A 23,139-nucleotide genomic window follows, 5' to 3' on the forward strand; every position below is an offset into this window, starting at 1 on the left:
AGAAAACAAACCGTATGGAGTGATCTGGACGTTCAAATTGTTAGGAAGTGATACGATCTCTCGATCTATTTGTCGTTCATGTTTAGTTAGGCTTTAGAGCAGTGGTCAGAACGATGATCTGGTGCATATAACAAGAAAGTATGGATCGTGAATTTGTACCACTTGTAACATGTGATCAAAGTTCACATCTCTATTAGTTAATTTTACGACAAATTATTTAAAAAGTGCACGATTTTCAATTTAGAGCAAACTCTTTTTTTTTTCTTTTGGAAAAAGGACTTTAAGTATATGCAAGAAAATTATGGTATACTCTTGATGTTTGTAGCAGTACTGGTTGGTAATCAAATGTTGATCTCAAGGACCGGTCAGTAGAGGTTTAAAGAGATATTTGCTTACGTCAGTGAATACTTACCCAGACGTACTTACTTATACCATCCTATTTTTCATTTTATGAATTTTAAAAATAATTTGAAAAACTTTAAATTGAATAACAAATACAAATAAAAACCTGTATCGGCCTTGTACTGTATCAGTAAAGAGCCAACCAACATGTCACGTCTTGGGCGATACATAGTGCTATTGATGGCATGGATTTACATGTCCTTGAACTTGCCATGACTCTGATAGTTTGCTAGAGAAAACAATGTGGTTGGGATATATATATATATATATATATATATATATGGGTTTTGTCAATTAGGAAAAGTGGAAGCTACAAGTCTTGAATTTACCAATTATCAACAGCGTGGTGGTGATCGAATGAAATTTTGGATGACGAGGGGAAGAGGTGCAACTTTTCCATCCAGCTATTTTGTCAACGCCATTGTCCCAAGCAACTAACGTATCAATTGCTTGACCGCTTTGAAACCCAAGTCCTCTACTCTTATCGCATGCTTAGTTCTACCAAGGAAGCAGAAATTTACATTAGTAAGCTGCCATGGATGATCTGTTTCTATAAAATTAAAGGGTAGGGGACCTGGCTCGGTCATGTTAATGAAGTAACGAAGATTTTAGAACCCAAAGCACAACAAAACTATAATTAAGAAGAAAAGGTTTAAAGTACAAATATTTTGTTAAAAACCACGAAAATGATCTATATAGTAATTTGTGAGGTCCTGTCGCCTTGAAAATTGACAGTAGATTACAACTATCAGAGTTCTGAATAATAAGTTCAACATAACTCGAATGAATGCAATAATAGCAACTAAATCAGTTTACCCACCACATCATTTTTTCATCAATCGGAATCAATTTTGATAACATTGACTTAACCAAACTGATTTAATCTACGGCCCCAAATCTTGTTCCGGGGGGTTTTTATTTCCCACAACCGTCTTTATTGGCGGGCCTCACTTACCCTGGAATTAGTGGCGCATAAGGGGCCCGAACATGTGTTGGCAGGCCAAACATCACAACGTTTAATATATATATATATATATATATATATATATAAATACACACACCCACACGCACACCCTCTCCGCCCATTTGACCAGAGAAGAGAAGGATTTGAAAATTTTATTGCCATAAATACATTTCAAATACAAAACTAAAGACTACTTGGGCAGTTTCTGATCATGAAGAAAGTAATAAATAAAGGGAAGATTGGTGCAATTGTGAAGAGCTGCAACGGAAGGCCGGTGTTCTAAAGTTGACATTTGTTAGCCCCAACGAGATGATAGTGAGGTCATGGTTTTTTGGGGATTTCGTACGGAGTTAGAATGGAAAAGAAGGGGAAGCAACAAAGTCTTGGGATTTTTCTTTTACATTTTCTTCTTCCTTTTTAAGCAATAAAAGTCAAAAGTTTGATGCATTCTTCTCCTTCTCCTTATTTATTCTTCCAGTTGCTGCCGGGAGAGAGAGAGAAAGAACTGAGAGAATGTCGATGAATGGGAGGGAAGACAGAGTAACCGGAATCGATCTTTCAGTAAGCACGTTTCAAGTTGAAGAAGGAGAAGAGCAAGCCGATGGACAAGAAGGGAATGGAGGAGGGTTCGAGGAAGAAGAAGATGGTGAAATAAAAGAAATCGAAGAAATTGAAGAAGGCGATGATGATGAAGGAACAAAACCAGAAGATTCTTCCTTGAAGCCAAGCTTGTGCGACGACGAGGTAGATATACTTGACGCATGTTCCAACGGTTAGACAATCCAAGCATCCACAGAAGTGGGTACACTTAGTTGCTATGTCATAACTTGATTTCTAGCTTTAACAATGGTTGACGCACTTGGATTTGTATCGTCAATGATGTGATATAGGGTTTACATCTTACAGCACAAGGCAGCTTCTTCATCCAAGCTGTTTTATTGATTCGTTACATATGCCTAGAGATTCTGCAACGGTGACGAATCCTCCTTGTAGGATCAAGCCAATTAATGGGGCTTGCCAACTAAGTGAGCCCGCGACCAATTCATTCAAGGACAAGACTATCTAAAACATTCTTCTGGATAGTACTTTTCTCCATTAATCAGAAAAAGAGATGTTAGGCTTTTTCTGGTTCCGGTGCCTCTGCACTCTCTTGGAGTGCCGTGCCAGAGTAGAATTTCACTGCTAGGTTTCCAATGAACTGGTGCGAGTATGCTTTGCTTAAGCAAGAAAGGCGTGGAGGATCAAACGCCTGGTCCGTTCTGGTTTTTGCCTGTTACCTGTAATCCCCTGCAGATGGCATAAAACGTTTTGGAAACCTCCGAATTCTTGTAGAGAGTCTTTCCGATTAATTAAAAACAAAGAGTGTCAACCTTTATCATCTTGGCGACCTCTTTCTTTGCCCGGTACTCTTAATGTATCATCCCTGCAGTAGAGATTAATACCAAGTTATGAATGGTTTGATGATTTTTCTTCTGACGCACGACAGTATGAACATAGAAAGGCATGCTTGAGGCTTCAATGGCCGAGAGAGTTGTCCCGGTTTTCACCTGTTATACATCGATATGGTCACCCATGGGCGCCATAAAACTTTATTGATTTTTTCATAAAAGGAGTCTTCTGCTTCCACTTCTTCTGCAAACAAAACATGCACTTACGAACTTGCGAAGCTGTTATATCCACCTTCCACCGAATAGATTCTTCTTACAAAGAACAAATTAATTCCTTCCTGAGGAACATATCTTTGAAATACGTCGCATATAACTTGCACATCGTATAAAGCATAGCCAAGTCCATCCTGATCTAGGGAGTCTTTCTACCAATAGAAAAGTTATGCGTTCATGAACTTGGAGGATTATGCAATAAAAATGCGAAATTGGGAAACTTGGTCTTGCAGAAGCATTGGCCTTAGTTTTATGACGTGAAAAAACATGGTGCCCGTCTCTTCTTCTATAACCGCCTGATAAATATATGTTTATCACCACTTAAACACAATCTTCGTTTCTGACCTCTGATTAGCCGAAGGAAAAGGCGGGATGGGAATGATCATATGCTTTGAGGCATCTAACATGCAGAAACATTATTGGCAATAAATTTCTCCATCGCTTCTTAATTTCTTCCTCTCACGCTTTCTTTCCTTTTCTTCAAATTTTGCAGTTATCTGCTTTAAAGAGTGAAATGGGACGGATGAAGGAAGAGAACAAGATGCTGAAAATGATTGTGGAACAAACCATGAAAGAGTACTATGATCTCCAACTCAAGTACCAATCAGCGCAAAGATCCAAAGCGGGCACAAGCGACCCAACCGCACAAAATCTTCAAGTAAGCCACTAACTTTTGACACGAAAGAAAGAGAGAGAGAGAGAGAACTCGAGGTCATCCTTATTAATCAACATACATGTTGTGCTCTTAGGATCAGATTTCTCTGTCTCTGGTATCAAGCTCCACGGCTTATGTGAGCAATAAACAAGAACGAAATGTGAAAGATTCGCCACCTGCGGAAGTCAGGGAAGCCAAGCTACCTTCCACTGCCATGGACAAGTCCAACGAGTTGGAGCTGTCTCTGAACATTCAGAGGCGCAGCGGAACCGAAAGGCCTGCGGACGAGAAGAGAAAACAGGAAGAAGAGAGTGAGCTGAAGATATGGAGCCCATGCAGCAAGAATCAGAAGGTCGACCCCGTTGTACTCCCGAGCCAGATACCTCCTCCTCAGTCGAGGAAAGCAAGGGTTTCGGTTCGAGCAAGATGCCAGGGAGCCACTGTGAGTATTAATTACAGCGTTATATATGGCCTTATCTCTACAGAAAGATGCACGTCCATCGTCGCTGTGGTCCATGTCTGTTTCAATATTTTCACTGTGATGGTACCAATCCACCATCCCATAGCAGCAGTTTCATCCCTCTGTCGCTCTCTCCTCTCTCATATAAAACTGAGATATGCGTATATGAAATTTGTGACATGTCTAAATATTTTTCTTACTGAAAATCTGACACTATAGACGTGTTTGTGAAGACTCATCTTAGAAGAATAGATACTTTGAATCTTTTCTTCTTTTGGGGAAAAATATGTGCTTTTGGGGCCAAAATACTTAATAAAGTCATGCCATTAAACCTTTATAAAGACATGTACATGCATTGTAATGAACCAATGGATAAAGACATGTACATGCATTGTAATGAACCAATGGAAGTATTGATGATGTGGTCCTAGATCTTGATGCTCTAGTGCTGGTTCACACGCTCGCTTGAACGGATCCAGAAATATATATATATATATAGCCCTTGGTTCTTGAACAAAGTTAGGTCTTGTAATAGTTAATTACCGACTTGAACTTAGTCATCCATAACAATTAAAATATTCATCTTCGTGAAGACGGGTTGCCAACAAAATAATGTTAGAATTGTCTTTAACACATGCAATTTGTAAATGAATCTTATAAAATGGTTGTGAGGCTTAATTTCTTTCAAGAACTACAAAATTTTATCAATCAAAAGCTTAACTGCATCTAACTTATGATGGTACAGTAATGCAATCTAAGTTTTCGGCCATGTTAATTTGTTGTCAAGCGTTTACCTTGTGAAATGTGAAAAAAAAATGTTCTTTAAACCGGTTTCTATGAGCATTTAGGTTAATTTCTCATTATGTATAGCCGACCTACCGATAGAAATTAAACCAGTTATCAACTTCTTGCATCTGCTGACCCATCATAATTTGATACTGTAATTGCGTCTAGTTAATTAACGCCTATATTTCCGTGATATTAAAGATGCATTGGGTTGTGTGCTCTATTTATTTATTCACTGCTGTTTTATTAGTTATCTTAGGACCCCGTCATAACCTTTCAGGTTTCGAGCTTTAGTTCTTTAATGTGCCTGAACTGCAAGAAAATTTTAAGCAAATGATGCGTTCTATAGAAAATTGCCACCATTTAAATTGGCTTAATTTTCTAATTCGCGCTCGTTCTTGCTGCTACAACGGCTGACGTCTGTTTTCTAATATAAAAAGCTGAAGATTCATTGGTTCGGAAAAATAGCAAGGAGACACACCTCATGGCCATGGATCGATCACTATAAGTGTCGCTTTTCATAAATCGCTTAAAAAATGTAAAAAACATAGCCTAAAAAATATGCAAAATCGGATGAAGAATATTATATTTTATAAGATTGTAAAAATTAATGCTTTTAACTTTTTGGTTTATAAAATCCAATCTACACCCAACATGTTCCAGATTTTTTTCATTCTTAGTTTTTATATATTTCGTATTTATCTATATAATTAAAATTTTTGAAAAGCAACTTGAAACACTAGAGGCACAAATATATATAAGAGCACATTTGAATTGAGGTAATTTGTGCGTGTGTGTGTGTAGCTTGTGAAATTACTACGCATGTTCTTATATGCATACAATTATATTTGTAGATGAATGATGGATGCCAATGGAGGAAATACGGGCAAAAAATTGCCAAAGGGAATCCGTGCCCAAGAGCTTATTATCGGTGTACAGTTGCACCAGGCTGCCCTGTTCGGAAACAGGTTCGTGAGACCGCTAAAAAAAAAGAAAAAGCTATTCTCTTATTGCTGTGGAGCTTGCATCTTCTCATGGTGATTAATTGACGCCATCGCTTCTTATCATGAATGTCAACAGGTGCAGAGATGCTTGGAGGACATGTCGATTCTCATAACAACATATGAAGGAACTCACAACCATCCTCTTCCCGTTGGCGCAACCGCCATGGCCTCGACGACTGCAGCTGCAACTTTCATGCTTCTGTCAGGGATGAACTCCACAAGCACAGAGCGACCAAACCTTAGCAGCACATTTACGTACAACCCGTATGTGAACTCGGTTCTTGACAACAGTGGCAGCAGCATCATTCCTTCGCCTAAAGGGATAGTCCTAGACCTCACAAAAACCCCTCAGCCCCCATCATCATCGCCATCACCCCCTTCCTCTTCGTTTCAGTTCAGTTCTTGGTTAGCCAATAAACCTAGCAGTAGCAGGACAATGGGCCAGGGCTACCAAGGAGGGCTTAGGCATGATTCGAGCTCATCGAACGCACCAACATTAGGTAAATTACTGAATGATCAGGCTGGGAGAAACTGGCCTGTTGGGGATCAGTCCGTGTCGGATAATGTGAGTGCTATAGCTTCAGACCCCAAGTTTACTGCAGCCATTGCTGCTGCACTGAGTTCCTACATCAACCAAGGAGGCCACCTGCAAAGCACCAACTCGAGTGCCCAAGCAGATGCTGAAGGGTCCACTGGCAAGAAATGGTAGCTCATGACCAGTTTTTGCACAGTGCCAAGTCAACATGTAGAGAGATTAGTTATTTTCTTCGATCTTTCTTCTGTAATCTTTAACTTAATTTTAGGTGTGAATTGGAGAGGAAGATTGGTGATTGCAACTTCATTGTGAACTTGTACATAAAATTTAAGAATGAGCATGACATTAACATTCCGAGCCTTTGTGACTGGATGAGGAGGGAACATACGAAATAGATGTTTCATATATATATATAAAGAAATATACACACATGTCGGCAGAGAGTAGCAGTGCCTTATCATAATGCCAGTGAATATAGGGAGTGTTGATCGGGAGATCCATTTTTTACTGATCTTAATGCATTACGACATGAATGTGATGCCAATCATTTTAAGCTGGTCATAAGCATTTTTAACATAAAAGTAGTTCCTCGGCAAGTCGATATCATTCACCTTTCTTTTTAATATCGGTTAAATTTAAGCATGTTTTTAAAAAAGAAAAACTTTATAAATTATAATTGTTTAAAATGATTTTGATTCGTTTCTTTATGAAAAGATGATCATCAGGAAAGGGAAAAAACAAACGTCGTTAACCAGTATATCACACTGATATATATCTTGGAGGACTGAAAGAAGCACCAATTCATATTTTCCACGAAACAAATGACCTACAATGATTGTAAAAGAATACTGGAAGGGCCTTTTCCTGATTTATCTCTGACCTAATGGCGTGCCAATTTTCTATGGTTTATGTAATTCATTTCCGATGCAATCTGAAGATATATATATATATATATATATATATATATATATATATATATATATATATATATATATCATTCAAAAATGCTTGTATGGCATTTTAATTAAGCAATTCTCTTCTTTTCTTTGTCGTCGTACTTGTGTCATTTAATTAGAAAATGTTTTAAAAATTGACCTGAACGTTTAATGTGGAATGCTTAAATAAAAAATAGGTATGAATTTTGTTTACAGCTATAAGGTTCTAATGGGTATGCCAACCATTCAAAGTGAGAGGTATTGGTGGTAGCACATTGGCTTGAGCGGAAGCCCTCCGGTGTTGGGTGAGAGCTCAGACGTGCAGCTTCAACGGCAGAGGAGCTTCATTGATGGCTTAGCAATTATTTGACAATATCTACAGCTAGATTAAGTTTGATTGACATGTAAAACAGGTTGCATGTAGCAATGTGAGTGAGGAATGTTCCTTGTGCAAAAGCACGGTTTGAACTAATTCTTCTCATTCTGATTCATTAACGTGGATTACTCAGATATGTAGAAAACTTCCTGAGATTCACGAGTATGGACTTGGCAGTCAGCAGCGCTAGTGGAAAAAATTGGAAACCTCCTAGGAGGACATCATTTTGTGAGATGAACATGCTTGCTGGAAATGAAGAGATGACCTCCCAGGAGTAGCAACTTCATCCAGATTCGTTGAGCGTGACCAATGTTGTAAATGCAGGCTTCGTTGTCAGTGAGATCAGCTATTAGCTACACAAGCAAGCAAAATTCGACCATCTAGCATTCCCCAAACAAACGTTGCAGCAGCAGAAGAAAACTAGGAACATTGTTATTCTGCTAGATACTTCTTCACCAGTAAGGGCCTTCCAAAAGGTAAAAGCATCAAGAAAAATGAGTGTGACTAGTGCTTCATTCAAGTTGTGCTTACTTGGTTGCAGCAACTGAGTAAAACAACAGGCACCAAAGGACGAAGAGTTAGCAACAAATTTACACAGCTGGTATAACAAGTAAAAGCTATCAATCTATATTATATTTTGCTCACTATTGGACTAAAGTACAATAATGCCTACAGCCTCGAAAGAAGGCAAGTGACACTTGAAATTTATTAGCCAACTCTGAAGAGAAAAGAATTGTGAATATGAACAAGCTTCTGGCTACCAGCTCGGCGGTGCAAACAAATGCACTTGATGCCAACTAACGGAACTGACCTCTGGCATTCTTTATCCTGACATTCCATAGCTTAACCATGATAAACCATGAAAATGCAGTGTCGACTTAGAGAGAACATGTATCACATCTTGACAGCCCTTTAATCAATTGAACTCAGCACGTACTGAATGGACCACGGCTCAAATGACACTTCATTCTACTAAATATCAGTTTTAATCTCAGAAAAGGGCACCCCAGACAGCCCCATCTCCTTCACCACATCGTGTGTGTACATCTTTGATCTTCTCAACTGATTTGCAAATGCCACTGCAACTCCAATCAAATGAGGCAATGCACACATTTCCAGCTTGTGCCTTCCACTCACAATCTTGATATAAAAGAAAGAAGATATAAATACAGATGATCACATTTTGAACCTTGGAAAGGCAAGACAGAGATTTTAGAAAAGCTCCATGAACCTCATAAAAATTCTTATGGTTTTTACCTGGTGGAGTTCCACAGCACATGTTTCTCTCATCTATTTGCTCAATATCTAGCCCAATAAGCCAAGCACCCAGAGAGACATCTTCATTGGCATACTTGTGCAATATGGCCCTAGAGAGTCACAAACCAAAGAACGAGTTAGCAAAGACGAGCTCCCATAAATAAAAAGAGGCAGGCTCAACCTTTCACTCACTGGTTGATTGAAATATATGTAGCCAGATCTTTAGAGATTGCATAAATCTGACCAGTTGCATGCCTGAAGTACTTATTTCCTTCCTCTCCAAATTTCCAGTATTCTGGTTCATGGTATTTTACATTTCTATAACATACAAAGAAAAGAAAATATGTCAATAGTGTAGGAACCCAGGCCATAAAAGGAACTATTATTATCTGAAGTGAATTACTTCTGTGAAAGGACCGGTCCAGATTTCATGCAGCCTATGTAGACTCTAGGCTTCGAACGATGCCGAGCAAGAGTTGCAGCAAGCATGCCTGTTCACACAATCTTGTTCATTCAGATCATGAAGAGACATAAAGTTCAGTGTGATCATGTACACCCAGAATCCATACCCAAATTGACATGAACATCATCATCCACTTTGACAAAGAATTCAGCATCCCATGTAGCCACGGCGGTGGAGAAAAATATCTTTGTTTTAGCTGACAGCTCATGATATCCTTCAACATGCTCCTGCAAGTCACAGATCATAATTGAATCAAATACATGCATCATTTACACCATCCTAATAGAACCAAGCAACTGATTACGTACCAGTCTAAGGAAATCATGATGTTCAGCATCTTCCGAATCTATGGCTCTATCCAAGATACTGTTGGCTGTAGCACTGCAAAAGAAATGAATACTTTCAGTTCAGATCCATCCATGCATCAATGTGTTGGCATTTTATGACATAAAACGGACAAGAAGAAAGAAAACAGAAATAAAGAATTGATGACTTGGTTAAAATAAGAGAAATATAATCAAAATAACAGAGATAGTGGAATGTCAAATACACACCATGCAGACAAATTGAAGGAAAATTAGCTCTCTTTATGATAATCCAATATTTTCATGGTCAAAATTTCGTTTGCAACAAATAAAAAACCTACTCAAACATCATAGGAATGGGAACTTAATGTTGATGATGCCAATTGCCAAGTTTGTGATTATCCATCACAGTGTATATCTAAGATTAATCATAGTGAAATGTGCTTCTTATAGGTGTCAATTTATAAGAAACAAGAAAAGAACACGATTTCCAACATAGACTTTTGGTTTCCATTTCAGAAAGAAGTAGAAAGAATTTTCCAGAAGGAACTGAACAACATCATTCACTTAAAACAATTAAAAGAAACAGAGTAAACCGGTTGTTGTCTTGGGGTCACTTTCCTTCTTTACCGCTTTTTCTCTTGAACATCAAAGACACTTTTCTCATGTATGAAACAAAGTAGATGGCATGGAATACTATAGACAATACCGTTTCTAGTTTTTAAGAATATAAATCTTCGTGAACATAGCAATGGCTTTAAGATGTGGAGGGGGGAGGGAGGGAAGGCTGCAATGTTTCCGTCTTCTTCCATGGTCGGGTCCTGGGATTTTCTATGTTTATTTCTTGCCCACATCTATTTCAGACATTTAACTTCCAAAACCAATTTTCACATGTAGATCCTAAAACATTTTGAATGTTTTCTTGCCTCTCTTTCTATATCGATTATTGTCATCCTTCTTCCACGGTCCAGAGGGAATAGAATTGCCTGGACTGTACAATGACTTCCCAAAAGAATAAGGAAATAATGTCAGGTTCAGAAACTGAAATACGAGATAAAGTTTATAACACATAAATCAGGTAAGATAAGGAGCCAGCAATCATTTATGTTCAGAAACACCACATGTTAATATGCATTATAAGTAGCAACTCACACAGTGTACTTTTTTCTCAAAGTATGGAACCAAAAGTCTGCAGGAGAATATGGAACACTAAACTAGAATATACAGTACCTATGACCAATCATAAATCGAATTACAATGCCCTTCTCTTGCTCCAGCTGCATCAGCTTGTCCCCTGAATAAATAAGAGCAAGATCTATAACAAACGTTCTGCATACTGAAATAAACTTAAGATTTTTTAAGTATAAATTTCACATGCATAAGGTGTTACTGTCCAATGTTCATAAGATGAGAGAATTTTTAAGTTCTGTATATTATTTAAAAACAGTATGAATTTCTGTGATAAAATACATAAAAAATCAAGATAGCAATTAATGCACAGGTGGACATTCTGCTAGTGCTAACAGGAGACTGCCATTTTACATCATAACTTTACAAAATTTACCCAACATCTTCCTTTATTTTTGCTGCAAAATATTTGCAATAGGGAAGTGGAAAACTAACTATATATTTTTTCTCCAATTGCAGAAAGTTGTACTTTAATACATGAAGCGAATGAGCACATATTTTTTTGGAGAAAATTCATCAATACATGGCCGAAAGCAAGATTTTCAACATGAAGAAGCACTTCATAACTGGTTCTTCAACATAAATTCAAGAAGAAGATGGTCAAAAAGAAGGATGATGAAACCCATAAACAATAACTTCCCATGTAAACACTACGGCTAGGCTATGCTGGGAAACTGACAAATAACATCTATAGGTGACTCACAAAAATTTGCCTCCACTTACAACTAAAAGCAGATTATGGTCTCAGGATGACTCCATGAACTTATATATCAGTGCCTTTCATATTGCAGTAAAAGATGACGATGATTGACTGCTCTGTTCAAATATATAGGCTTAATAATATTAATATGTGTTAATACTACAGAAGACTAAGGGCAAAAAAAGAGAAATAACTTGGGCAATGCTCTTAAGGAAATCAAAGCTCATCTCAAAGCCATTAGAATGACCAGTCGCTACAGAGAACTCCAGTAGTTTGAATATGGATTAAAAACTATAAGGAATTCAGGAAAAGCAAGAAGCCATGAAGAACCTTGAGGCATCCAGGTTTCTCTAACAGAGTCCCTTCGCTTTCTGCTGCTAAAAGCTGTGTTGATACCAATGACAACAAAAGCTTTCTTTTTTGAAGGAGCACCGTTATGAGAAGTTTTTGTTGACGAAGGCAAAGCATCAGAGCCAGATTCCTGTGAACCACGAGTAGCAGCCAGCTCCATTTGTAATGTAGATATTGTTTTGTCTAAGGACCTGAAATCACCAAGTAGGCCTCAACTACCACACACAAAAGGACTAAAAGAGCCAGTTTGATAAACGATGACATTGCAGATGTTCATGAGATCAAATGTCAAGTATCACACTTACTTTACAGCTTCATGTGTCTTGTGGATCTCGCCCATTACATCTTTATCTTGACCAAGCTTCTGATAACAAGAAAAAAACGAAACAGGATCTCAATTGGCATTGCACAAGTAGCCCAGAAACACGTCCTAAAGCAAAAGCTATCAAAAGTGCTAATTCTTAATGCATTCATCTACCGTGTTTATTTCTTGTTCTTGTCGTCTCCTTGAGATAACAGTCCCGCCAGATTCAGTAGGAATCCATACCCTACAAATAACTGAAAATTCAGACAAAACTGCAGAATTTCATGCATAGACAGAATTATAAATTGTGCCAAGATAGTAATAAAGGGGAGCCCACTTCCTTAAATCCCTTTAGCTGCTCCTTAGTTTCCATAGAAACTAACACTAATGAAATGAAAAAGGAAATAAACCAAAACTAGACAGCTTGTTTTCTTCTTCTTGATAAACAGCCGTTCAATTCCCCGTCAGCTTGCAGCCTATCAGACTAAAATACTAGGTCGATCCGAATGTGTTATGAAGTTCCAGTTTTCTGTCCGGACCCACCAAGACAGAAATCACCACTCCCTTCATTTTTGTTAAAGCCAAACTATAATCTATTTGCTCATAAAAGTATATGCATCCAACATCAATCTTCGGGGGACGGAGCAAAAAGTAAAATCATAATAAGACAACAAAAAAAGCGTCAAATGTAGCTCGAAATTCGATTCGCCACAAACGTGATAAAAAATACACGGACAATATCAACATGGGGAGAAGCCAAACCTACCCTCCAAGAAAAGAGAAACACAGAAAGAGATCTAACATTCCCTAATTCCGGATAGTGGATCAATGAAACCCAAAAATCGTTGGCATCAACATTACAAAACCCCATCTGGCGATAGCTACAGAACAACACCATACCGGGGGGCAAAGAATTTAAAAATGAAAAACTAAACCGAGATACACCCATCTGGGTGCCCTTATTTCTCTGTCAAGAAGTCGACCATAGAGAAAACAAACAAAATGAGCGGACGAGAAAGGGAGAGGGGAGGTATACCTGTTAGTGAAAAGCATGCCGAGGGCGAAGCAACCGACGCAGAGGAGGAATATCGCCATCTTGCTCATCAACGTCCTCCCACGCCCAACTCGGCCGCCCTTCATCTCTCCCTTCGTCTCTCTCTCGCTCCCCGAATCGATCTGAAGACCAGAATTCTCCCTCCTTCCCTTCGCCTTACTCGCTACCCTTTTTCTCCCTCCGAGCAAGTCGAGGACAAGACGCGGAGAGAAGACCACCTTCCTTCCTTCCTCCCTCCCTCCCTCCCTCTTAATAGTCGTCTCTCTGTCGTCCTCCCTCTCCTCCTCTTCTTCGCGCCGTAGGACGCTGGTCGCGGAGGAGGGGAGGAATGGTCACCGCAGCCCCCGTCTTCCTTCTTGACTCCAGAAGAGGGTGGTGGGTCCCCTGCCTTCACAAGGAAGGCCAAGCCAGCCGCCTAGTCGGAGAAAAACGTGTAGTGGGGCCCCCACTCTCCCCCAAACCGTTTGGCTGTGTCAACGCGGCACGTCTTTTTCCATGTTGCGCGTGGCCATTATTATTACTCACTCAGAAGCATAATATCTATTTTCCGATCATTAACTTAAATTTATCGATCCCTCTTGTTGAGTAAAACGCCTCGTCTTCTTGACAACTTTATGTTGGGTGTATTGCGAATTTAAAGGTGATAAGACCTTGAAGCTAGAACAATAAAAATTAAGATGTTAAATTGCCCATGAATAATATAGTTAAGGTCGATTAGGAGTTAGGATTATCAGTCACTTATATGTGCATTTATACTTCATCTAAATCACTGCATAATTGGGTTGCTTAGTAGTTTTCCCATAATAGTTAATATAAATAAATGAATAATGAATTTTTTCATTTTCATACAGTTGAGGTCGACTAGGTGTTAGAACTATCAATCACTTGCATGCATGCATGTGGCGTAAAAGTGGGCATGCCCCTACCTTGACAAGAACGCACACACTACTTTTATTGAATAAATCTTCTATAATGCAATTACTTAATAAATGAGTGCAATAGATATCTATTTTAAATGATTATGTACCTAAGAAAAAAAAGATGTAGTTTTGACTTAGGTGCGGGACGTGCTGCCCCGATTGATCTATTATATTATCACCAAGCTTCAAACGCATCGTATTCTTCATATTTGGAAAATCTTCATCTACCGTATCGCTCTCTCAGCCCTTCCATAATACCGATGGGTTGAATCTTTTTTTGGTTTTACTAGCTGTAAAATTCGAGTCAAAAGCATGTAGCTGCTTTTCTTGAAGGCCGCCAAAAGAAGGAGGTGATCTCACGAATCAAGACAAAGAGGAGGGCAATTTTCTCTACCGCGTCCCACGCTGACTCGAGCTCACTCACCTTCGCTTCCAACATTGGCGGTCGAATAAGACGTTCTGTGAGCATCTTCGCCGGACCGTCGTCTCCGGATCATTGTTCGAGTTCAGGCATCTAACGTAATCCAAATCCATTACCGCATGTTAAAATTGGATTCACTTAGTAGAAGGATTCTGGATTCCCCATCGAATTTCGTATCCGTTCCGAACATTCTGAACCGGATCAAATGTTGCATTGAAGGTTAATCATATCCGAATTCGATTTCAGCTGGTGCAGACCGAACTGAATGAAATTGCGTAAACGGGACGTTGTCATCATGTACGTTCCCCTTAGTTATGAGCACGTACCTGTTTGAGTCCACATTTTAAGGCAGCTATTTGCGCCGCTGACTCGAGCACAGTGCAGGCGAATATTCATTCGAGGTCCAGACAAAACGAGCCATCTGCATGATGCAGGCCCCTTAATGAAACAGCAAAACGTTTCAATTTTGGTATTAATTCTTCCGAATCGACCTCTAACTAACGGAATTTTGCTTTCACTTTGACGTTTACAAGCTAGGCTCTAAAGGCAGGCGCAAATGCTGCACAGTTTTAGGCCATTAATGAAGTCTTTCAACTTTAATGGCAGTTTCTTCATGGGAAATCTCTTCTTGGAGTGTGGAGCATGATCTCAATTTAATAGGTTTTCCGCCAAAATTTATAGGTTAGGGTACTATTTTAATTTTTTTATTATTGCAATCTTGTGATAAACTCCTTATTTAAACACAGGTCTATATCTCTTGGTCCTATTCGAAATAGTAAAGTTTCAGTGTAACCGATGACTCTTTGTCCTTCCAAACCACTTAAAATCCTTTGTGTTCTTGTGTGTTTGCCCCTTTTCATTTTCTTCAACTCGAGAGAGTTAGAAGGTCTTGTCCATAACATCTCCTTCTCAAGATAACCTGGAAAAGAAAAATCCGGCTGATAGTATAAAAATTCTAGTATCGTCTACAAAAATTTGGAAGGGAATTCATTATTATTGTTGGATGAGTAGGTTTGAACGAGAAGAGCTAAGAAGGGAAAAGATGTCGAGGGGTATTGAAGGAGGGACGGAGCCAAAAAATGTGGGAATGTGTGGGCAATTGCCCACACAGTTCCACAAAATTTAGTTGTTTTCACATTGGTGGTTTCCAACAATTTGGCTATTCATATATTGTCAGCACCTTAACTATTTATTTGACTCGAGCCCCTTAATCATTTTGTTATGCCTAAAACGTTCCTTTGTTAGTACCAAGAACTTCTGGCTCTGCCCTTGTTGAAGAGGTGAAATTTCACCTTTTCATTTTGGAAAAAATGCTCTCTTGCTGAATTGCGAGGGCCAAAAGTTGCTCAGTTGTGGTGGGATTTCTACTTTCGACTTTCAACTTGTCTCTACAGTTTTCTAAGATGGGTCTGACTTAATCGTGGAGCTCACGTTGAAAAGGAAGAATGTTAGTTTAAAAGACAAAGGAAGAACTTTATTGGCAATAAGATAAATATTAATGTGGTTGGTGGGAATCAGTTTGTGTTTGGGTTCAAAGACATGGGAGAGGACGATAAGGGAAGAGAAAGAGGACACGGCAGCAACATCGTGCCCACCCATCCTGATTCGCAGTCTTGAAAAATGGATCCGATCTGTTTTGAAAAGATTTCTCATTTTTTATCGCATCAGATTGGACTGCGGCTGTTGTCGTCGATAGTCGAATTTTGGGTCGTTGATCTTGTATGTTTGATTCTCTCTTGAATCCAAGTTCATTTCGCTTGGTTATCAGCATCTCGCATGCTAAGTTTGCGAGGCAACTGCTCGCGGTGTTTCAACCTGAGCTGTCAAACCATAAGTAGCTCGCTGTAAGGTAACTCATCCCAGGCGTCCAGGCCAGGCAAAGCTGGTACGTACTAATCATATCACCTACTTAACATACAAAGCCATGAATAGAAACTATAGCTATTCATCCCGAAATCACAACATAACTAAAATACATGAAGTTGGAGTGCAACGATTTTGTAAAATTGTTCTCAATTTTTCCTGTGCTCCTTACAAACATGATGCTCCGACCAGGATCTCATATTGCCTAGTTACACTTAGTCTAGCGAAAATCATTTGTGCAATGACTACTCCGCTGCAGCAGCCGGCGTTTGAAAAACTTGCCATGGAGAAAAATCGCTTTGAAAAGCCACATTTGATCTTAGGAATGCCTTTTACTTCTTGCTTCAGCAAGCATCGCCTTGGCAAGGATCTGGCTCTCACAGCTCACCAGCAGATAATTTGTTTTGGATGTTGATAGCAGAGCCATATCATGTGTTATCAGCTGAAGACCGAGCCCTGCAGGCGCAGTCCTGGATAGCATTGCATTGAAGACTCAGAGAACTAACTCGCATCCAAGCGTCTCAAGTTCAATTTTCGTTTCATTATCTAAGTTTCAGAATCTGCAAGTTCCAATATAAGATGCCAGTAGCATTGATAAATGGTTAGTTTTCTTTACCGCATTACTGGATCTTATCTGCAAACAAAAAGATAACTCAGGTGCTTTTGATTCTGTCAAAAGTATAATCTAAATAAATATGATGAATAACAGTGTATGCCATCTGTCAAACATTTAAGAAACGTTCACAGGCATTGCCAGCTCACCTCAAGTCTAAATCCTCAAAAAACATTAAGGAGCATGCCATCATTAGGCTTACAACTTGGACTGAAAAGTGCTTTTCGCAGCGTCAATGCAACATCAGCTACAGGTAACATTCACGCATTTCATGCCAAACGAGTTGTAACATTTTAGAAAATAGAGGGGAAAATTTAAATTGCTTGGATCTATCTACTGAAAGGCACTCTAAGAAATAAATGTCCGAATCTGACCAAAGAGGTGAATTGTGGGACAAATCTTCCACCTAACAACACAAATTTCGACTTACTACTAGCTTATTTATCCAGACAATGACAGATTAAAAAATAAACGACAATATAACAAATTCGAATTCAAATAAAAAATCTCACAGTATTAAAGCATGGGCACTGTCGAAAGATTTTGACGTTCGGGAACCAAATGGACTTCTTATGTTAAAATTTGAAGTTGCTCGTATTTTGCTTTTGAAAAACAAAAAAAAAAAATCTTTACGAAGACATGAAAATAAGGGCGAAGAAACTGGCACTAATGGAAGAAGAAGTACTAGGGAGAGCAATCTGTACATGATTAAAGTTCCTCATTGGTTGTCCAGAACCCAGGAACATGAAATACTTCATGTTTGATACTAATTGGTTGAAGCGCATTCATTTCCCAACATACAAACGAAGCTCCTGATGCTGAAACATCAGACAGCACGCACGTGAATCTTCATCTTGCACAGGAGTAAAGAATGTCCTAAGAAAATGAAGCCTTCAATATGAACTGGTGACTGGAGAAAGGGATTTAGAGGCTAAGAGGAGTAACTCAACAAGTTCAAAAACCCTCACTCATGTAAAATCATCAAACGCCACAGGGATTTAACCTATAGCTCCCAGTAGTTAACCTACTGGTGCAGACGGCCAAGTAAAATCATCCAAAAACAGTCCTACGTTTTTATTTTTCCTTTTAAAATGAGAAAAAAAATTGGCAGTAGCCTGAAAACCTTGGGAGCCAACGTATCAAAAACCTTGTGTTTTTTCCTTCATATGAAGTAAAGCATTGTGCAGAAAGGCGCACTGCATTCTTTGTTTATCTAAACAAACTGGAAATGAAAACAAAAATGAAACTGCAGTAACCATCTATTATGAAACAGCTGCTAGAAGATCACTAGATCACATTCCCGTTCTAAGGCATTTTCTCACCTGGTAAGACAGCTATTGCAATTGGGTTGATGGTGTCATCTTAATAGAAATTCAGCCCCAAGCTCCACATTAGCTGCCAAAAATTAGCCCAATTAGCAGCAAGGATGATTTAGAGCTTAAACATCTCTCAGTTTGCATCATCAATCAGTCAACGTCAGCCTGCTGTCAGGAGAAACAAAATCATCTTTGTTGTTTACCAGGCTGTGTTTAATTGAATGCATCCAGCTTGGCTTGGCCGTTTGGGAAGCTCCACGTAACTTATTACAAGTCCTGTACCAACTGGTTCTTTTTCTCCTGCAAAAACACAGTTGTCTCACTTTAGCTACAAGCTTTCACAGAAGAGACATCTACTAAAACCATTATTTTCATGTAAGTAGAACATATGCAATCATGACATTGCCTACCTATGACATGGTCTAAGAACGTGGGACTTTTACTTACCCAAGCTGAAATAGAAACATAAAAGCGCCAACAAACATCACCCCACCAGCAACCGTTATCAGATGCTTCTTCCTACTTGGCCTGCACTTTGCTGCATCTTCTGCATTTCTTTCAGATCCTGATCTGTGTATTTCAACACTCAGCATCTCATGATTTTCAGATCCCTGCAGAACGTAACAGAAAATATCAGATAAGAAAATCAAAAAGTTTTTCTAATACCGAAATGGACCTTTACGGCTAGCATGGGAAATGAAGTGCAGATTGTCTTCATCACCTCTTCCATGCCCAGACAACTTATATCCTTGTCGTTCTTACTCTTTCTGATTTCTGGCAATTGTTCTGTATCTACTTTGTGCTGGTTATGGAACTCTTCAGCTTTTACAGTAGCAATTTCTGATTGAGATGTGCACTTTGAGCAGTTATCATTCCCCATTAGGTGATCTAATTGTAGACCATCCAGCTCAGCCATAGCTTCTAGCTCTCCGAAATCCAATGTAGGAAAGCAACCTTTGCCACCATCAGACTGATGGCAAAAAGAAGAGCTGCAACTTGATTCCAGCACAAGCGTGCTCCTTGCACCAACTAACACTGGCACTGGCTTGAGAAATGATGATGGACAATTCACTTGAATCTTTTTACATTCAGGAATTAAGTTAGAATCTGTCATCAATGATGATTCAATCTTATTGATGTCAGTAACATGAAAAGAATCCTCTAACACTACAGAATTAAAAACAACAATCTCTGTTTTTGCTTTCTCTTCTATCGATGTTCCCTGTTCTCCACTTGAACAGATTACAGGCCTGCCAGCTTTTCTCAATGGATCCTGACAACAATTATTAATGTTCACGTCCCATGATCTTATCTGGAGGTTACTTTCAATGTCTAATGTACTTTCCTCGGTCATGTCTTCCTCCACTGAATTGGACAAAGAATCAACAGCAGAAACATCAAGATTCTTGTCACCAATAATATCGATAAAGTATAAGGATGTGCAATTTGTATTTCTAATATCCTGGACATCTTTTACCAAAGAATGGTACACATCTTCTGTTAGCTTCTCAGATACTCCCCCAGTTGGTTCTTCTGGTGTTGCTAAAGAAGCCCCTTTAGGCTCGTCCTTCTCTAAGATGTCGAAAGAAAGTTGACTATCGGCAGTTGGATAAGTTGATGAAGGTTCTTCAAATGAGTTGAGTTCGAGCTCAGCTTGTGAAATGGTGTTTTTTCTCATGATAGTTTCTTTGGAAGGTGCAAGTGCCATGTACCTGCTAATCATATGCTTAATTGAAGATGTGCCATTAGAAATCACCACATCCTGAAGCTCCCCAGGTTCACTAAAGAGTTCTTGTACATGATTTTGTCCAACAGTTGGGTGCTTATGAAATGTGTGAACATGATCAGTAAAGTCCTGAACGACTTCACTACTACATGGCTCTGAATAGTTTGCTGAACTGCAAGTTTCATCAGAACTTTCCTGTACAATGCAGCTACTACTAGACGTTACATGAGCCTTATCTTCCGGGTCACTCTTTAGGAATCCTGTAACGTCTAAACAAGTGCTTCGACATCCACTCTGCAAGCAACACGAATCAGCATCATCAGCATATTCACTGTATTGGGTGTCATCAAATGTGCTAGATTTATGGCAGATCTTCCCACTTACAGAGCCTGTTGAAGAAACATCCAAAGAGCAGGAGGAGTCATAGTCATGTTCTTCTTTACTTTGTTTGCCAGATGAGAGATCCATGTTTTGTGCCAGAAAGCTACTTAAATCATCTAATGTAGTTACTGCAGAAATCTCCTCATTCGGGTCCAGGGGAGATATAGGCTCATATGACATATCTGACGAAGGACTTTCACACTCAAATGCTCTGACACTGATCTCTGTGTCGTCAGAATCCTCTAATGATAAATCACCCTGTTGTGCATGTATAGCATCGGATGTTCTCTACACCAAATATATTAAAACTTAGAATTTCAAGAATACTAAGAATTCCAAAAGAATGCAAAGCAATCCAAGTTTTTGTCTTTTTTCATTTTCAAATTAACAGTTCCCACCTTCTGGTACCTTCTTGAGCTAGTGGATGAACTGCTACTGGTGGAGATAGTAGTGCTACAGCGGGATTGCTCCCAATATTTCCGGATGCAACCAACAACATATGTTGGCATTGCAATCGTATAAGTAACCATGTCAAAATCAGGAACCTAACAAGATAAGACAGAGAAGCCATAATTAAGCATTTATTAGTCATGTATTGAGAAAATCATGAATTTCATTGTACTATTTTCTCAGTACGAAAAAAAAACCTGAAAAAATATTATGGGTTGGTAACCACAAGCTTAAGAGGAGAGAAAATTCAGAAGGGTCTTACATTTAAACTCTTACATCCAGCTCTCTTTGAGAGAGCCCGAATACACATGCAAACTCTACGGACATCTCTTTTTTCCACAACATCCGATGGAGTAAAAAGGTCAACAGCAGTCAAACCCAAAATCTGGCATACCTGCAATACGTAGTCATAACTAAATGGTTGAGAAACCATCCAGTTCAAGAGAATCTCACCACGAATGTACAGCAGCCCTTGCTCTGGATGAGCTAAATAAATGGAATCCTATATATTACTTTAACCTACATCTGAAACTAAATGAACTAGACGAAGTATTCAGGGAGAGAAATTACCTTAAGAAATGCATCAACATTCGAATACGGCAAGTACCGGCTCCCAATTTTCCCATACACGATAGGTCGGAAAACATTTTTATATGCTTTCAAATACTTTATCTCCGGGTACGTTACAACCAGCAGTTTCCATATCACCCAAGAAACCTGGAACCTAAATCATGAAACCAGACTAATGAGCTTCAACTCAAAACCAGAAAGAATACCCCAATGCATCGCCTGTACACCTGCTCACGGTTTCACAGGAATCGACTACGAACACCACGGACTAAACTGAGAAGGGACTTTTTCTTTTTTGCGCCGAAATTTTCATGGAGAAGTCATTTTATTCTGGCAGGATTATTATCAAAGATTTGGATAGAGGCAAACACCACAAATAAGGAAGGAAAGTAAAACCTTTCTGCAATGCCTAGATATAGTTTCTAACAGAGGTATTCTTGAAACTCATTCCTAACTCACTATCGCGAAGAAAGGAGTCGGAAAATAATAAACAAAATAAGAAACAAAGCGCGATGCAGTCCAGCAAATTCAACTGCATGCCTCAAAATACTCACAAAAGATCACCGTCAGAAAGCAACTCGGGGAGAGACGTCTCCACGTCGAACCTCAGATGCAGCAATTCGCCCAACCATATTCTTGTTTGCGCCTGCTCAAAAACAAGAACCAAATCCAGAGTACGTTCATGCCCATTCAAATTTCAAGGCGTCGATAACATAACAAGAAATATGCGTAAGCGCCCACTTATCCACAAAAACGAGAACTCCTAGTATCGGGAATCTTGGTTTATACAGTTTTCTTGCAAAATAATCTCCTGGTATCAAAGAACGAGAGACAGTTAAGACGATGATGGTAACAATGATGGAGAAAGAGAGAGAGACCTGCAAGAACTCGTCGTCAAGCTCTCTGAAACTGCTTTCGGAGGTGGTCAGGTAGGCAGGGGAAGAGTCGGTGCACCGTCGGAGAATTCCTTCCGGTTCCCAGCCTTCTCCCTTCGGCATTCTTTTCCGTTACTTCCCGCCAGAAGTGCGGGAGAGTTTTCTTTTTCTTTGTACGTTTAAATGTTTAGACTATTAGTTTCCTCAGCTACGGCTGAGGCTTGTAGCAGAAAATCCAGGACAGGGAGACAGAGATGGAAGACCTGCAACAGAAAAACCAGCACAGAGGAAAAACCAGAAAAGAGCGAGAGAGATGCAGGCCTGCCAGAGAGAGAGAAGAGGGAGGGTGGAGTGTAAGCCGCAAAACCAGGAAGTCTCACTAAGAACTCTCTCTCTCCTTACAGTTTTCGCTTGTTATTGGCCTCAGGTGGGCTTGTGGGGCCCCGGCGCTTGTTAAAATGACGATATCCTCCCCCTCGTTATTTCGGCATTGGATTTGGATTTGTAGCAGCGGTCTGTAACTTTCTGCTTTTTGAACTCTGAAAATCCCCTGCTTTTAAACTTCGGGAGCTTCTTTGAAAAAGTTAGGCGTTTGGTTCCTGCT

General features: G+C 39.3%; 3 protein-coding genes across 13 annotated transcripts; 1 reads left to right on the top strand and 2 right to left on the bottom strand.

Moving 5' to 3' along the window:
- Positions 1–1,879: 1,879 nt before the first annotated feature.
- On the top strand, positions 1,880–8,056 carry LOC116259535 (probable WRKY transcription factor 9). The gene is made up of 7 exons (XM_031637395.1): positions 1,880–2,110; positions 3,521–3,685; positions 3,777–4,124; positions 5,783–5,896; positions 6,009–6,637; positions 6,736–6,783; positions 7,912–8,056. Exons 1-7 carry the CDS (start codon positions 1,880–1,882, stop codon positions 8,054–8,056), a joined length of 1,680 nt encoding a protein of 559 aa, XP_031493255.1.
- Positions 8,057–8,382: 326 nt separating this feature from the next.
- LOC116259061 (beta-1,3-galactosyltransferase 7) lies at positions 8,383–13,638 on the bottom strand. Its single transcript, XM_031636664.2, has 11 exons — positions 13,383–13,638; positions 12,521–12,590; positions 12,348–12,406; positions 12,022–12,233; positions 11,034–11,097; positions 9,807–9,879; positions 9,605–9,725; positions 9,439–9,526; positions 9,228–9,353; positions 9,036–9,145; positions 8,383–8,918 (listed from the first exon to the last, which is right to left on the bottom strand). The coding sequence occupies exons 1-11, from the start codon at positions 13,484–13,486 to the stop codon at positions 8,770–8,772; spliced, it is 1,176 nt and encodes a 391-aa protein (XP_031492524.1). The 5' UTR covers positions 13,487–13,638; the 3' UTR covers positions 8,383–8,769.
- A 2,974-nt stretch (positions 13,639–16,612) lies between these two features.
- Positions 16,613–22,907, bottom strand: LOC116259469 (uncharacterized). 11 transcript variants are annotated; one of them, XM_031637306.2, is made up of 10 exons: positions 22,539–22,907; positions 22,215–22,306; positions 21,661–21,814; positions 21,353–21,484; positions 21,039–21,185; positions 19,255–20,928; positions 18,981–19,144; positions 18,737–18,833; positions 18,540–18,612; positions 16,613–17,074 (listed from the first exon to the last, which is right to left on the bottom strand). In XM_031637306.2, the coding sequence occupies exons 1-9, from the start codon at positions 22,656–22,658 to the stop codon at positions 18,580–18,582; spliced, it is 2,613 nt and encodes an 870-aa protein (XP_031493166.1). In that variant the 5' UTR covers positions 22,659–22,907; the 3' UTR covers positions 16,613–17,074; positions 18,540–18,579. The 11 variants fall into 11 exon arrangements, 9 of the variants coding, with proteins under 9 accessions (XP_031493166.1, XP_031493163.1, XP_031493165.1 ...); XM_031637303.2 differs by having other exon boundaries at positions 16,613–17,164; XM_031637305.2 differs by having other exon boundaries at positions 16,613–17,238.
- Between the last annotated feature and the right edge of the window lie 232 nt (positions 22,908–23,139).

Source organism: Nymphaea colorata, chromosome 8, assembly GCF_008831285.2.
Source record: "Nymphaea colorata isolate Beijing-Zhang1983 chromosome 8, ASM883128v2, whole genome shotgun sequence".
NCBI classification, from domain to species: domain Eukaryota; kingdom Viridiplantae; phylum Streptophyta; class Magnoliopsida; order Nymphaeales; family Nymphaeaceae; genus Nymphaea; species Nymphaea colorata.

Coding starts and splice junctions, on each gene's coding strand:
- LOC116259535 (XM_031637395.1), top strand. CDS start 1,880: ATGTCGATGAATGGGAGGGAAGACAGAGTAACCGGAATCGATCTTTCA. Junction 2,111..3,520: donor CAAGCTTGTGCGACGACGAG/GTAGATATACTT, acceptor CAAATTTTGCAG/TTATCTGCTTTAAAGAGTGA. Junction 6,784..7,911: donor TGCAACTTCATTGTGAACTT/GTACATAAAATT, acceptor TGGATTACTCAG/ATATGTAGAAAACTTCCTGA.
- LOC116259061 (XM_031636664.2), bottom strand. CDS start 13,486: ATGAAGGGCGGCCGAGTTGGGCGTGGGAGGACGTTGATGAGCAAGATG. Junction 9,880..11,033: donor CGATTTATGATTGGTCATAG/GTACTGTATATT, acceptor TTTCTTTTGCAG/TGCTACAGCCAACAGTATCT. Junction 8,919..9,035: donor GTGCTGTGGAACTCCACCAG/GTAAAAACCATA, acceptor TTTTATATCAAG/ATTGTGAGTGGAAGGCACAA.
- LOC116259469 (XM_031637301.2), bottom strand. CDS start 22,658: ATGCCGAAGGGAGAAGGCTGGGAACCGGAAGGAATTCTCCGACGGTGC. Junction 22,307..22,538: donor TTGACGACGAGTTCTTGCAG/GTCTCTCTCTCT, acceptor GTTTTTGAGCAG/GCGCAAACAAGAATATGGTT. Junction 19,145..19,254: donor GTTGTCTGGGCATGGAAGAG/GTGATGAAGACA, acceptor TACGTTCTGCAG/GGATCTGAAAATCATGAGAT.